Source organism: Sturnus vulgaris, chromosome 22 (genome assembly GCF_052056855.1).
Source record: "Sturnus vulgaris isolate bStuVul1 chromosome 22, bStuVul1.hap1, whole genome shotgun sequence".
NCBI classification, from domain to species: Eukaryota; Metazoa; Chordata; class Aves; order Passeriformes; family Sturnidae; genus Sturnus; species Sturnus vulgaris.
In genome coordinates this window covers 9,673,078-9,688,126 of record NC_142264.1, presented here as the reverse complement: position 1 = coordinate 9,688,126, position 15,049 = coordinate 9,673,078, and the positions used below count along the sequence as shown (strand labels likewise).

At 51.1% G+C, this 15,049-nt stretch overlaps 3 protein-coding genes across 6 annotated transcripts in view; 2 read left to right on the top strand and 1 right to left on the bottom strand.

The window, feature by feature from the left end:
- Window positions 1–1,600: 1,600 nt before the first annotated feature.
- DPH7 (diphthamide biosynthesis 7) lies at window positions 1,601–10,494 on the top strand. The gene is made up of 9 exons (XM_014881084.2): window positions 1,601–1,806; window positions 2,273–2,409; window positions 2,835–2,922; window positions 3,603–3,697; window positions 5,237–5,403; window positions 6,278–6,350; window positions 7,146–7,211; window positions 7,377–7,549; window positions 8,562–10,494. The coding sequence occupies exons 1-9, from the start codon at window positions 1,669–1,671 to the stop codon at window positions 9,173–9,175; spliced, it is 1,551 nt and encodes a 516-aa protein (XP_014736570.2). The 5' UTR covers window positions 1,601–1,668; the 3' UTR covers window positions 9,176–10,494.
- An 801-nt stretch (window positions 10,495–11,295) lies between these two features.
- Window positions 11,296–12,178, bottom strand: MRPL41 (mitochondrial ribosomal protein L41). The gene has a single exon (XM_014881085.2). It carries the CDS (start codon window positions 11,970–11,972, stop codon window positions 11,565–11,567), a length of 408 nt encoding a protein of 135 aa, XP_014736571.1. The 5' UTR covers window positions 11,973–12,178; the 3' UTR covers window positions 11,296–11,564.
- A 167-nt stretch (window positions 12,179–12,345) lies between these two features.
- Window positions 12,346–15,049, top strand: part of PNPLA7 (patatin like domain 7, lysophospholipase) — a 130,098-nt gene continuing 127,394 nt past the window's right edge. The window contains exons 1-2 of one of the 4 annotated variants that reach the window (XR_015808116.1): window positions 12,346–12,466; window positions 13,069–13,121. Coding sequence is in view for 3 of the 4 variants with exons in the window: in XM_088177732.1 (XP_088033858.1) it covers window positions 12,436–12,466; window positions 13,069–13,121 (84 nt within the window). In the remaining variant the exon portion in view is untranslated. The remainder of the gene's footprint in view (window positions 12,467–13,068; window positions 13,122–15,049) is intronic. The other 3 variants (XM_088177732.1, XM_088177733.1, XM_088177731.1) reach the window with 3 other exon arrangements.

The window sequence follows — 15,049 nt, the reverse complement described above, 5'->3', positions numbered from 1 at the left end:
CTTGTGTCCAAATGGTAAGAGATGGAAAGAATAACATTTGGCAGGTGGAATGTAGAACAAGCAAGCAAACAAACCAACCCAGCAAAATAATGCAAAGGAAAATGATTTATGAAGAATGTTCAAGTCATAAAACTTGCATGAGCAGTTTTGAAAAAATCAGGAGCAGGGGGGACTGCTGGAGTCAGCAGAGACTGATGCACAGCAAAGGGAAGGGCTGACCTGAAGATTAATGTCTCAGCAGAAGAAAATCCAATGAATTGTTTGCATATGTGTTCCTGTGAAAGAGCTGGTGGAGTTCACACAGGAATACTTCCATATGGAGAGCTCCACAGAGAATCTGTTCATAACAGAAGTGCTTTTAGGAGAGATTAAAGTTCAGCTGAAATGAGCAGCAACAAGTTGCCAGGAGCAGACGGTGCCACCTACGGCTCTGAGGGAGCTCAGGGATGAATAAACTGAACTCCCAGCTGGGATGGTGACCTGTCCCTTGGTACAATGTCACAGCAAATGCCACAGCGGCTTCTGGAAGGAATTTCAAACTACAGCCACCTGCACTTCACAAATTCATGAATGCTGTAATGCAGCACCAATGGCTGAATACCGAGGAGTCAATGTGGCTTTTGTACAGGGAAATCATGATTCAAAATTCTACTGGAATTGCTTCAATTCCAGGCATCAACAAGCAGGGGAAAGAGAATTTGGTTGGGACTGTCTGAACTGCGTTTAATGATGACTTTGCTCAAGGCACTTAAGGAAAAAAAGGGAAATATCACAAAGGCAAATAACTAAAAGACAGGAAAGGAAGAGCAGAAGGGAGGATTATTTTTGGTGGTGGGAAGTAAACAGCTGCATGCCCAATATAGAAAAAAAATTAGAAAAGAGGTAATGTACAATGAAACTGACAACATGCACTGATGAGGTAATTCAGTGTAACAATAACATAATGAAGGCTGAGTAAATTGCAGAAGGATGTACTGGGAGAGTGGGAGATGAAATTCAGTGTCAATAAATGTAGGGGTGGTTATGGGAAAACACCAAACGGCCAGGCCTTGGCTGATTTCACTCATCAAGAAGAGCTTTGGGTGTGCAGGATTTCCGCCAGGGAACAGCGGCAATCCAGGCTCCAGGAGAGGCCGGGAGCGCAGGAACAGCGGCGGTGGGAATGGCAGCGGTGGGAATGGATGCGGTGGGAATGGCTGCGGGATCCATCCCGGGTGTGCAGGACCTGCCCTCCGACTGGGACAGGACAGAGAGGAAAGGGAAAGGCTCAGGGCAGCGCCCAGGATGGTTCCGGGGTCTGGAACAGCTCCTGCGCAGGGACAGCGGTGCCCGCCCGTGTCCGCTCGGGAAGTGCCGGGGTGGGGAAGGTCTCTAATGCCGAGAGAAGGCTGATCCCGGTTTTCTCTCGTGCGCAGCTGCCGGGTTCAGGGCAGGGGATCGCTCACCGGGCGGGCGCTGGAGCCGCAGCCCCTTCCCTCGGGAGGGAGCTCAGACACACGAGCAGAGCCCCAGTGACCGCCGTGCGCGGCCAGCCCGGCGGGGGAAGAGGCGGCTCCGCGGGCAGCTCCGCCCCGGGCCCGCCCTGACCGGGAAGCAGACGGGCGGCGGTGCCGCCTCCCCGGAGCCTCCTGGGAGCCGCCCCGGCGGCGCTGCTGGGCCCGGCCCGCGATGGCCGCGCCGTGCAGGACGCGCACGCTGCAAGTGGTGGACACGGAGTTCAGCGCCGACGCGGTGGAGTGGTGCCCGGTGGAAGGGTGGCACAGCATCCTGGCCTGCGGCACCTACCACCTGCGCCCGCCCGAGCAGGTGAGCCCGGCCCCGCTCCGGGGCGAGCCCCAGTCCCGGCCCCGACCCCGCTCTGGAGTGAGTCCACGTCCCCATCCCCGCCCGGCCGGCACCGTTCCGGGGCGGACTCCCATGTCCATCTCTGCCTGGTGCCGCTCCGGGGCGAGCCGCGACCCCATCCCTGGCCGACACCGTACCAGGGTGAACCCCCAACCCTGCCTGGCTCCGCACTGGGCGAGCCCCATCCCCGTCCCCGGTCCTGCCGATCCCCGGAGCGGGGCCGTGCCTTGTCCCCGCTGGGGTGGCTGGAGGGGGAACAGAGAGGCCCCTCCGGTGAGCCTGGCTGGCCCCGATGGGCGCTTTCATTCCCCAAGGCTGGGACGGGACAAGTGGGAGCCTCAGCCCTCCTCCTCGCTCCTAGCAGCATCTTGGGTGCGGAGGCAGAAGCACGGCTGAGCTTGCCCTTTTCTTTCCCGTGTTTGGACAGAGCGATTCCCGAGAGAGCAATGGGGCCTGTGACCGGACGGGAAGGCTCTACCTGTACCACTACAACGAGGAGCAGCCCTACATCCCGCTGACCGAGATCCAGCGCATCGACACGGCCGCCATCCTGGACATCAAATGGTAACGCTGGCCCGGGCAGGCTCGGTGTCATAGCAGAATGCTCTGCTCCTCCGGGGATCCTTTTTTGGCATGGCTGCAACAGCAGTAGTTACTAATGGAACAGTTCCTGACTTCTTGGAGGGAAATAGTTTCCAGTTTGTTCCAGTGAGCAAAGACTGCCTTGTTTCTGTTTTATACTTTCTGCTCACTTGGCTGGTCATGACCTCCTACCTCACTTACTTATAACATTTGGTAGATCTCCCCTCTACGGAATCCCCTCCTCACAGGTGTGTGGGAACTTGAGGAGCCTTAGATTTTCTTAATGTGAGATTTTTTTGGTCACATACCTTCTCCTTGTGCATGTTGGAATGAAAGTTATGGCTTTGCTCTTTTCCTGAAATACAATAAAGATGGATATTGGAGACTTATTTAACTTGATCTTTTAGGTGCCACATTCCTGTTGCAGAACATCCCATGGTTGGCATTGCAAACTCCACAGGCGCTGTGGAATTTTGCCACCTGACTGGAAGTGAGGTGGGTGGATGCAATGCCTGCTGCTGCTGAAGCTGGTTTTAACCCATGTTTGATACATCTCTACATTTACTAGTACTAGTGCATAGGCTTGCAGGAAAGCTGGGTGGTTTCCATGGCTTCCTAAGCATGCTTAGTTTTATAAATGCTTCTTTTGTCTTCTGATGTTTGCCATAAATTCTGTGAACTTGTTCATGGCACCAGAGAGTTGGGCTGGGCTCTACCCACCTGCAGAGCTGGAGAGGAGAGGCAGGAGGAGGGCAGAAGCAAACCCTGGAAACAAGTATGGCCTAACTGGGAAACATCAGAAGGTGTAAAGCTGGTAAAAGCAGGGAGGGTTTTTGGAGTGGGGTTTCTTTTGGCACTAAGAGAGTGATCAGAGCCATTCTCACAGAGCAAAGAAAGCAGAGGCCAGTCTGTAAGGGAATTCAGTAGTCAGGTCATCAGCGTTTAAGGGAGGTTTGGTGGGAGATGAGCAGCAGAAGGGTGGGATCCTGTGTGTGCATGATTGCCCCATAGCCCGCACTGGGTGACTGTACAGTGTTGTGGGACATTTCGTTTTTTCTTTAGTTTCTTTTCATTTGCTCATCAGTCTCTGGAAAACGTGCTGTGGGGAGCAGTGCATCTGGCATTATGTACCTGCTGTCTTTCCAGTCTTAACCCATTCCTTTTGTTTCCAGTAGAAGAACAGCTGCATGTTGGAGCCACGCTTCAGGGTGGATCTCGGGGCACAGCGCCTGGCCTTGTCCTTGGACTGGTCCACTGGACGAGAACAATGGTGAGGATGGGAGATGGAGGCTGGGGCTGGAGGCCAGGGTGTGTGGGACAACTTTCAGGAGAACTTGAGGACTTGGATGAAGGAGTCTTTAGTGGTTTTGACTTTCTTGATCCCAGATATCTCCCTGGGCCTGCTCTAGAAGTTGCTGTTTCCAGAGCAAAGGTAACAGGAACACAAACACTCTGTGGTCACTGGAATAGGAGCAGAGAATAAACCAACAACAGATGGGAGGCTGTGCTCTGGGGAATGGCAGCAGGTGAGCCAGGGATGTGTCTTCTGCTGCCGTTGTTAAAAGGGATGCGATGGAGCCTCTGGTTCCAACTCTGCTCTTAGAACAGCTGAAATTTTAGTGTGAAGTTCTCCTTAAGAACTGCTAATAATAGCACATGTAGGAAGTTTAATCATGGGTTAGTGAGAAACAGGAGAGAATTGGTTTGGAAGTGGCTCCTTCTTTTCTAAAGCACTCATATATGAGATTTCAGAAATGGCATTGCTGCATGAAATAATCTGAGTTAGCTGTACCTTGAAAGGGAAGGGGGTTAATGTCTTCAGTAGGTGCAGATGAAGAGTGGTGCCTTTGGTGTGAGGCTGCAAACCAGGGGGATCAGGCAGTCATTGCTTAATGCTGTAGGGCAAATTTGCTAATTAAAGCTATTTCTGTGTGTGCTGTTTAATGAGTAAGTAGAATTGCCAGTTAGACTCCCTTCTTACATGCCTCCTTTTTGTCTCTGTCCCTCATGATAAATGATTGTTGCCACGATGAAATGCCCCTTTAAACCTGTCATTGTCACTTAAGAGACCAATAACTTTTCTAGAAGCCAAATGTACATTGTTCACATCTCTGCAGGAAGGGGGTGGCCCTGTATCTCTGATGTGGGAATTTGGGAGATTCAGTGTGGTTGAATCATTTGATACAGAACTAGAAAGAAGCCCCAGGCCACCAAAGCAGTGCTTGCAGTTGCAGGTAACCAAACAGAAGGGACCTATCATGTCAGGGAATGCCAGAAAATCTGTGCACTGGGAATTGCAAAACATTTGCCAGTGCTCCAAGGTCATTTTGTCTAGAAACTGTAACTGTACTGTGGCACAGGAAGAGAGCAGAAAAGGTCAGGATCAGCCAGTGCTTCGGGTTTCAGTGATAGCAAGGAAATAAAACATCTCTTTGTACTCCAAAAGACAGAAGAGGCTCTGAAAGAGCATTGTCAGTCTGACTTGGAGGAAAAAAAAAAAAAAAACAACCCTTTCACAAAGAATTTGTTTATTGATGTAATGTGAAGCATGTAAGAAGTCAAGTTTTGCATTTCTGAGAAAGACAAGAGCCAGTAGTGGTTCTTTCCCCGACATGGGTGTGAGTGGTTGCTCCCTGTGAGAGCAGGGAGTGGCAGTCACTGGGGCAGGTGATTTTAAGATGAAGCTGAAAAGAATTGTATGAATGTGTCATTCCTGCCACCATGCTGCCAGTATCTGTCAGTGTTTAGTTAAATCAAAATATTTGATTGTTGCAGTAATTCCCAATGTTTTTTGTGTACCCCACTGTAGTGGATGTCCTTTAAGAGTGATCAGCAGTGATTCAGAGGGGAAGCTGAATCTTTTCTCCATAGATGAATCTGCTCCTTCTGTGCATATCCTGAACCAGTGGGAAGCTCACAAATTTGAGGCCTGGATTGCTGCTTTCAATTACTGGGACACTGATATCGTGTATTCAGGTCTGTATGGACTGGGAAACCTCCTTGGGGGCTGTTGGGGAGGAGACCCCTTGTTTAGGGATGTGTTCCTTGGGTTTTTACTTTCCAGGGTTGGGTGTGCTGCTTGCATCACCTCTTGAAAGACCTGGGGCCTCCAGTTAGGGGTGAAAGGCTTCTTTTCTTGATGGTGGAAAGTGGTTTGAGTTAATTAGGAGGAGCTGTACCCTGAAAACTGGTGGCTATGGCAAAAAATATCATATTTTCCTGCAGTATGCAAAGAGCCAGACAGCTGTTTGAATCCAGTCTTTATGACTTCTAATTTTTTTTCTTACCAAAGGGAATGGTACCCCCATATTGACACCACATATGTTTTCTGTGGTGATGGGCTTTGGGAGCCTCAATGTGATTTTTGGTGTGTCTGTTAACTTCTGTGAGATCCCAGGGCTGGAAAGCATCAGCTCTGTGTCACAGACTGCCCTGAGCAGGAACGGACCACCAAGATCATCAATCCAACTCCCAGTCCTGCACAGACACCCCAACAATCCCACCCTGGGCATCCCTACCTGCCCAGACCCCCCAACAATCCCACCCTGGGCATCCCTACCTGCCCAGACAGCCCAACAATCCCAGCCTGTCCATCCCTGGCAGCGCTGTCCAAACGCTCCTGGAGCTCTGGCAGCCTCGGGGCCGTGCCCATTCCCTGGGGAGCCTGGGCAGTGCCCAGCACCCTCTGGGGGAAGAACCTTGCCCTGAGCTCCAGCCGTTCCCTGGCTCCTGTCCCTGCCCCAGAGCAGAGATCCGAGGTGCCCCTCGGGAGGAGGCTGCAGACTCTCAGCACTGCTTTGTCCCACGCTCAGGCTGGTGCTGAGGGTCACAGTGTTTTGTCCCTGGGCAGGAGGGGATGACAGCCTGCTCAAGGGCTGGGACACCAGGTGCAGTTCGGAGGCTCCAGTCTTCACCAGCAGGAGGTGAGTGAGACCTGTCCACGCCCAGCCCTCCAGCAGTGGGGAGGGAACACCCGGTGCTGCCCTGCCCCTTCCTAAGCCACTGAACGGGAGATGTGCAGTGATAGCGGATCCTGGTTGTGCTTCCCTTGGGAAATGGAGGCATCTCTTAGTTTTTTTTCATCAGAACAACTTCAGGTTGAAGAAACTTTCTTCTCTGTGTCCTTTAACACAATTAACCAAGTGTGGATTTCCACATGTGAAGAGGGTGGTAGTTTCTTTCTAAAAATGGATCCTGTTTTGCACTTTTATTTTGGCAATTTTTGCGTGTGTTAAATTTGGATATATTATTATGGAATGCTTTTTAGAAAATATTTTGTTCTCCAGTGTTTAGTTTATTTGAAGTGATCTCTTTTTTATCTTATTTTTTAAAATGGTTAAAACAATATACACAGCTCTCCAGTGGAATTCTTTAGGTAAACTTAAATTACACTGGGGACTATTGCTATGGAAATACTAATTCTGGGAGTAAAGTCTCCTGGGAACAGAGTTGTTCTGCTGAAATTCTTAGACCTTTTGAGCAGCAGTTTATGGGGTAAATATTACTATAAAATACTTGTGCTGAGAGCTGGTGTGAGTTGAAGTTTTGTCCCTGGGAAGGCTGTTGGACTGTGTATATGGAACTCTGCTTGGGTGGGTCACTGGACTGAAATTTTGAGCTTACCTCTCCTGAGACACTTTGATGAAATAATTTGGACTCAGAATCCTGGAAATTCAAGGAAGAAGCCCTTCTCGAATTGCTGTCTCTTGCCTCTGCAGACATTCCATGGGTGTGTGCAGCATCCAGTGCAGTCCCCACCGGGAGAATCTCCTGGCTACAGGCAGGTGAGTCCCTTCCAGCTGCTCTCCCCTGTTGTGACCAACCAACCTCCTCTGTTACCTGAATGTGCTGCTGCCTCTTCTGGTGCAGAGCACGTGGTCTTCCCTACTTTTCTTCTGTGCCCTGACTCGGCTGTGCTGCTTTTCTGCCTGTTTGTGCTGTGTCCCCAGCTACGACGAGCACGTGCTGCTGTGGGACACCAGGAACATGAGGCAGCCTCTGGCTGACACCCACGTGGAAGGTGGGGTGTGGAGGCTGAAGTGGCACCCCACGTGTGATTTCGTGCTTTTGGCAGCCTGCATGCAGAGTGGCTTCAAGATCCTCGACTGCCGTGGAAGCCTGGGTGAGTGTCCAGGGACAGGGGTGCTCTGGAGCTGCTCTGCTGCTCTCCAGGTTCATGGCGAGCTCCAGCTCTTGCTGGAAGGATTGAGATGGTGTTAATAGCCAGAGTTCAGTTCTATTTTGATGTAGCCTCCAGCTTTTCCACATCTGTGCACTCTATTGCCTTCTTGGCTGAGCCAAGTCCCTGTCACTGTCTGTGTGTAAATCTCTCGTAACTTCTTTTCACGGGAGGAAAGCCTTTGTGTTTGGTGTGAGGGCACAGCCATTCTGGGTTTGTGTTCCTTGTGATGGTTCAAAGAGGTGCTTCTGACTGCCAGGTGCTGCTTTCCTGTCAGCAGGAGTCACTGACCTGCTGGGGAATCAGTTACTGCCTCAGGAAGGAAATGCTTTGCAGCCTGGTTAATCCAGAATAACATGAATAAGCCCTTCATGTGAATCACAAAGTACTTCCATGGTGGAAAAACCATTTACATTCACATTACAAATGCAGTCTGACGGAGGATAGTTGGCTTCCTGGCTTCTCCAGACCTTGGGCAGATCCACAGCTTAGGAAATGAGGATGGCATTTCTCCTGTGTGGGGAAGGAAGGAACTTGATGTCCAGTTACTGTCAGAGTGAAATGCTGAAAGCTGACAGGAAGAACATCTGCAGTGTATTAATAACCAGGACCTGGCAATCCCTCGGGTGTGTTCATGGCTCAGTGAAGGTTGTGGTGTGATCAGTCCTGTCTGTCTTGAGCCTTTGTAGGCAGTTAGAATAATGATACTCGTAAACCTCATGCATGTTAAACCCTCTTCTCCTCTGCTACTGACCCAGGAAGAATCAAGGCCATTGAGAGGTGGCTGAAAAATGGTCAGTACCTCATTCTTCCTGGAATGCTTCACTCTGTGGTGAAGAAGGCAATAACCAGAGAATTCTTCCTGTGAGACACAGCCAATACTGGAATGGCTGCTGATCACTCTGCCACAACCCACACCTTGATCTCTAAGTAATTTCTTTTTTTTTTTTTAAAGCGGAAAACACAGAGGAATGTATCATCCTGTCCTCCTATGTCCTGCACAATTCCTTGGCCTATGGGGCTGACTGGTCAAGGCTGTGTCCAAGGGATTCTCTGCCTGCAAGCCAGGACCTCGCTGCTGTGTGCCAGCCTTTGGAGGAGATTGTGGGAGCAGCAGGGCAAGGAGATGAGAGGCTGAATATGCAGGTCCAGAACCTGAAGATAATTTATGAGTCTCCTACAGCTACTTTTGATGTAATCCTGGATGAGGAGAGTGAAAGCCCTGCTGTGGCACTCACAGCAGGGGCAGGGCCAAAGCTGGCTGGGGATCCTGGACTGGTCAGGGGCTCTGATTTAAAGGGAAATTCAGATTTGGCTGCCCAAGGGGCAGATCTGGGGTCAGCCAGTGGCTCTGACTCAGGAGCCAGGAGATCCAATGGAATGAGCCTGGACAGAGGCAGTGACTCAGCCAGGTCTCCAGACAGTCCCAAAGAAATTAGCATTGTAGCCACTTGTTCTTTCTATGACAATATCCTCCATGTCTGGAAGTGGGAGATGAGCCTGGTGACCCCTCCAGATGTGCCAAGTCCTAGATCTCCATCAGAAAGAACAGCTGAAAGTTTGCATTGACCAGTCCCAAGGGAAGAGGGAGGAAAACTCCTGAACTGAGAGTGACAGCTGAACTTAATGCCCTAACTTCTGCTGGGCTTTCCTATCTTACTGCTGAGCTTGAGAATCCTTCAAGCCCAACACTGATGGAATTCCTGGTGTTTTATTTTCAGCACCGAGAGAAGCCTTTGCTTAGAGGCCTGTGGTCATGCCCAGACAGGTTTATTTAGTTTTTTCCTTAATGTCCTAGTTCCAAGTGGAACAGCCCTCCTCTCACAGGCTGCTGCTTTGTACCTCAGATCTGAATCCTTTCAAGGCTGGTTTGTATTTTGATCTGTTAAGCCCGTTCTCCTCCTTCCCTCACAAACCAGACTTGGCTGTGCTGCTGTGCAGACCCAGTAAGTGAGCAGAAGGTTTCCTGAATGTCTCAGAAAAGTCCCTGAGCAGAGGCTTGGCTGTGTGATGAGTGTCCCTGGAGAGCTCAGACAGGCCGGACACAGTGCAATGTGCTCACAGTGAAGTTTAACAGAAGTTCTGGTTCAGAAGGAAGTGCAGACTGCCTGGTGGGATGGGAAGTGCTGTGGGATCCTCTTCGTGAGGATCCTGGTGCTTCTCCATCATACTCATCACCTGACTGCAGACTCCATCATTGCCAGCTGAGCACACCCTGGTTCAGGTAAATCCTGTAGTGATCCCACCATGGTTTAGTGCCACTCAACCACCCCCCATGGCCTCTCAGTGCCCAGCTCATGCTTTCTGCTCTCCACAGAGCCATGTATAGCTCCAAAGTCAAGTTCAGTTTTTAAAAAGGTGAACAGCTTTAAGATCAAAACCTTCAAGAAGTGGTGTTTCTTGACATATTTTTAAGTTTAAAGTACAGAAACCAAAATCTTAACAGCATTGCCCTAACTACCTCCAGGAATGACTGCAGGATTTCTCATGGTTGCTCCATTAGCTCTCTTTTTTTCACTGTGAAAAATCAGCAAAACATCCTTTCTGGAACATTTTCTGTATTCCTAGGAACAAAAAACCAGCTTAAACTAGATCAGTAACTTTTAGCTTGCATGGTTTGTCTTTGAGGGTCCTAAAGAATGAGTTGTGTGGAGGGAAAGAAACACCAGCAACAGGTCTCTGTGTAACAGTGCTGCAACTAAATGAGGTGCAGCAGATGAGAACTCTGCTGCTTTGAAATCCCCTTCTTAAGGGTGAATGTGTATTTTAGCAAACAATTCTGGAGCACTGTTACATGAAGATTCATATTAGTAATGAAACCAAGAGCTTTTGCTAAAGAAAAAACATGCTATTTTTGGATGTTTCTAAAATAAAACCAGTATAAGTGATTTATTTTTTTTTTGGTTGAGTTTTAAAAATCAAGTAACTTGACAGTCCTCATGAAACCTTCTGCCTTGGCCTGGCCTGGCTCAGGCTCCAAGGGGTGAATGTTCTTTGGGAGCCAGAGTGGACAATCCAGTTTCCTGGGAAAACCAAGGGTGTGTCCCTGTATCTGCCGAGGAGTCTGTTTTAAAGGTTGTAATGCCTTTTATTGCCCTGTGAGAGCAGAGGAAACAGCCCGAGGGCAACGAAGCTGGAGCGGTGTCACCGACTGGGACCAGCCGGCTTTAGGCTCAGAGAAACGAGGAGACCCTGTTATTTATTATCTGCCTTCACATGGGGTGTGAGACAAATGATGTGGCAAATTGGCATCAATGGGCACAGGATCTCCTGCTCTCCAGGCTTGCATCTCCCTCCAGACACCTGCCAAGCGCCCTGGCTGGGCAGCAAGTCTCACAGGGTAAGGGCTAAAGGGCCACCTCTGCCAACAGCAGCAGCACCCAAGGCAGGAAACAGCCACTTGTGTGAACTTGTTCTGATTAGTTTCACAGGAGGTGAAAAATGCAGAGCTCAGTTAGAAAAGCTGTGCCTTCCCCATCCCCACTGTGGCTGGTCCCTGATCACAACTCGTCCTTCTGTGATTTGGGGCTGCAGCACCGCCACTCCGTCACAGCCCTGCCCAGCCCCGAAAACGGGGGTTTTAACAACCACCATAAGGACTCATCTGTCAGCCCTTATTACAGAAAGTGCTCACAGACCATCCACTAAACTTGCTTCCTTTCTCCAAAAGCAAAACTTTTCAGTCTTAATTTCATTTTTAAAGTTTAATTCTTAAACTTTGCAGTACTTTGTATTCAGAAATGTCACGGACCCCTCACCCTCAAAACTCCCAGGGAGGGCTCTGCTCACCAGGCACAACTGTCTCCCAGAGGAATTACCAGTCATGGATGGAAAATCAAACCGCAGATTTCCCCCAGGATTTAAATCAGGTATCACAGAAGAACAAGGTAGAAAGATTTGCTTTAATGTTCAGTGCCAGAGCTGTCCCGTGTTGGCCGCCGATATCACTGCCCGCTCCCTACCGCACGTAGTTCTTGGGGAAGAGCTGGAAGAGCTTGCCCTCCTGCGTGGGCTCGAAGCCGTACTTCTCCAGGTTGTTGGGGTCGAACGTGCCGTCCTTCACGTCCTTCTCGATGCGCGGAGCTACCAGCTGGTCGAAGAGCTGCTTGGCCGTCACGGGCTGCTCGGAGCCCTCAGGGGCGCGGTACGACACGTAGGGCCGCAGCTTGAAGCCCGTCAGGTCGGGCACGACGAACTCGGGCACCATCTCCTTGACGAGAAGGAACTTCTTGTTGCGGGTGAGCACGCCCAGCTTCTTGGCACCGCGGCCCTTGTTGTGGCTCCGGGGGCCGCGCTTGCTGGTGAACGGCGACATGCGGTCAGCGCCGCGCACTAGCCCGCGGACGAGCTGGGTCAGCAGCCCCATGCTGGGCACCGAAGGCTCAGCGGGGCCGGAGCCAGGCCTTGTGGACACTGGGTGCTCAGCAAGCCGGGTTTGTCCTTAGGGCAGCCGGGGAGCTCAGCAGAGGAGGAGCCGGTCCCTGCGAGCACCGAGGGCTCCCGGAACCGCGTCCCCCTCACGGCCCGGCGCAGCCCCGGCGCGCTCCCACCGCCGCACACCCCAACAACGCCCGCTCCCATTGGCCGGGCCGCGCCAGCCAATCCGCAGGGCCGATGCTGGCCCCGCGCGGCACGCGCGCCCAACGATTCTAGGGGGGCTTTTCCCGCCAATCAGCAGCGAGCGGCCCGCGGCCTGGGCGGGGCCCGGCGCGGCCGCGCCCCCTGGCGGAGGCGAGTGGGGTCTGCGCTCGGCGCCCTTCGCCCCCGGCCCGGGGACCCGCGAGCGCCCGGGCGGGACAGGGGCCGGGGCCGGCGCCGGTACCGGGGTGATGGCGGGGGCAGAAGCAGGAGCAGGTGCAGGTGAGAGAGTGCCGGGGATCGCTGGAGCGCGGCGGCGGGACGCGGGCCTGGTGGGCTTGTGCAGCCGCGCGGTGCCCCCGGCCGGTGCCGGTGCCTCAGGCCCGGCGGGAGGAGGAGATTGTTGTTTGCTTGTTCGGTGCCGTGTCCTGAGCTGTAACCTGGCGAAACGGGGCCGGGCAGAGCACCCGGGGCTGGCCGGGAGGGTGACCCGGCTCTGGCTGAGGGTGACCAGGAGGGTGCCCAGCGGTCGGTGCCCGCTCTCTGCCCGGGCAGTGCCCGTCCCGTCCCCGGTGCCGTGCCCGTCCCTCGGGGCCGTTCCGGGGTTTGCTTTCTCCGGGAGCAGGGATGGGTCTGGCTGTGACACCGTGTGGAGCCTTCCGGGGAGTTTTGTTTAAATTCCCGTGGCTAAAGTTTCTTCAGGAGAAGTCCCGTCCCCAGCACTTATCTGCTGGGTTTCGTTGCTCAGCACGGACACGAAGGGATGACAAAGTTAAAAAGTTATTGTTCCCCTTCTGTTGTTCAAGAGTTCGGATCAGAAGCTGTTGTCATCTCTTAACTCAGTCTCCTCTTTGTTTTTGTCTTTGCTCCTGCCGCACCTCCAGACATGGATGAAGGGGACAACAGCACCAGCCTTGAGGTACAAAATGCTTTGCAGGTATTTTTGGGTTTGTTTCTTTTACTGTGAGTGTTTCCAGAAGCTGAAAGCAGCTGTACCTCATTTGATAGCATTGAGACAATGCCTTTAGGTGCTTTTACTTTGAAAGAGCCTTTCCTGCTGGGAGTTTTATCCTTTCAAACTTTTAAGGATTGGTCCCGTTTTATTGTGTGTGTGTTTTTTATTTCTTGCAAACCGTTCGTGCTCTGCTTCGTGTTCTAAACTGTTCCAATAATGCTATGATTTAAATACTTTAATTTTTAGCCTGTAGAAGGAGGAACTCCAGAATTCTGGTGGACTGCACTTCTTGCATTTGTTTTTAATCACAGATGTGAAACTCACAGAGCAAAAAGGCACAGAGTGCTTTCCCTAGTCGTGAAAAACAAACCCCATGAGAGGAAATAGTTCTCAGAACGAAAAAACACACACAGTGTACTTGTACACAGTCAACAATGTTTTGTAAAAATCCAGGTTCCGTAGTCAAAACAAGGCATGAGTGCCTCTGAGCTATGAGGAAGCCTTGTGTTTTGGGCTGATCCAAATTTTAAGTGCTTGTTTTCAGGGCTGATAAGCCTTTCTCACCTCAGCATTAATGGGCAATGTGTCAGTGTTTGCCCTGGACTGCAGTGAGGAGTTGTTGGACTCAGCAGAGCTGGGTGCCTGTACTCTGGATGGGTGTGAGGCTGCATGTTTGTGCTGATTGCTGTCAAGTCTCCAGTTCTTAAGGAAACATCAGGAAGCTCTTTATGCCAATCCACGCTTTCAGCAGGTGACTGCTCCATTTTCAGAGGCAGTGAGGCCCCTGCAGGGTGGTCCCAGGGTCTGAGGTTCTTTGGGGCTGGGTGAGGTGAAGTCCTTGCTCTGGGGTGCTGAGCACAGCCCTTCTCAGACAGGAGCTGCCCTGGTGACTTGGCTGTGACCTCATTCCTGCCCCAGGAGCTGTCACAGCAATCACTGACATGTCTCAGGTGTCTGCACAGCTCAGTCTGGCTGCTTTGCTTCCTCTGCTTGTCCACAAGGATTGTCCAAGCTGGGAAAGATCCCCCCTGAGTCTGAGCAGTGAAATATCATGTTGTCACTGATGAAAACTTTGCAAAAACTTCTCAGTGGTTCTTGGAGTTCTGAATTTCTTCTTTCCCTTGTTGCCTTTCTGCACTGCTCCAACCTGGGCATGTTTGTGTTTTATTCTTTTTCCCATGGATTTGTTTCTCCTTGCAGCAGCAATGAGAGTGTCAGTTGGCAATTACTATTTTTGGTGTTATTTGAGATCATATAGGCCTGGGGAGCAGCAGAACTGCCCATATCCCAGTGTCCCTGACACTGTCAAAGGGAAATAAATGCATTAAGTGACCATAACAGACTTCCACCAGGAACTCTGGTGTCACCAGGTGTTGTACCTGTTGCTGACACACCTTCAACTTTTTTTTTTTCAAAATTTTGTGACTTTTCACTGAAATCCCATGAGAAGTCTGATCACAATAGTGACAGAGTTAGTTTGACTCATGTTGGGAAGATAAACATTAAAGTGCTGAAGTGACCTGGGAAGGCAAAGTGAGCACAGGGATCTGTGTGAGGTGACTGGTCTGGCAGGAGTTTCCTTTGTGCTGTAAAACTGGAATGAATTCCATTAGAGAGACCAGTTTGGTGACTTCATTTTTCTCTTGGTGGCAAAGCTGAGTTCAGCTGTCACCCAGATCTGGAACCACGGGCAGGAATGGGACCAGAACTGTGTGTAGTGCTTGATTCAAGGGCTTTTAAGATTCAGGACTTAGAGTGAGATGTATTTGTCTTTGTACTCACGTTGTTTTCACTTCTTCCTGAGACTTGTTTGCCTTTTTCCCCTTTTCTCTGAAGTTTTGGGTTGGCATTTGTGAGACTATGTGAAGTGCCAGGTGTTATTCCTGCGTGACACTGGTGGACACAGGTCC

Excerpts from the sequence above, each read along its gene's own strand:
- DPH7 (XM_014881084.2), top strand. The coding sequence starts at position 1,669 with ATGGCCGCGCCGTGCAGGACGCGCACGCTGCAAGTGGTGGACACGGAG. Across the intron at positions 2,923-3,602 it reads GCCACCTGACTGGAAGTGAG|AAGAACAGCTGCATGTTGGA; the intron begins GTGGGTGGATGC and ends TGTTTCCAGTAG. Across the intron at positions 7,212-7,376 it reads AATCTCCTGGCTACAGGCAG|CTACGACGAGCACGTGCTGC; the intron begins GTGAGTCCCTTC and ends CTGTGTCCCCAG.
- MRPL41 (XM_014881085.2), bottom strand. The coding sequence starts at position 11,972 with ATGGGGCTGCTGACCCAGCTCGTCCGCGGGCTAGTGCGCGGCGCTGAC.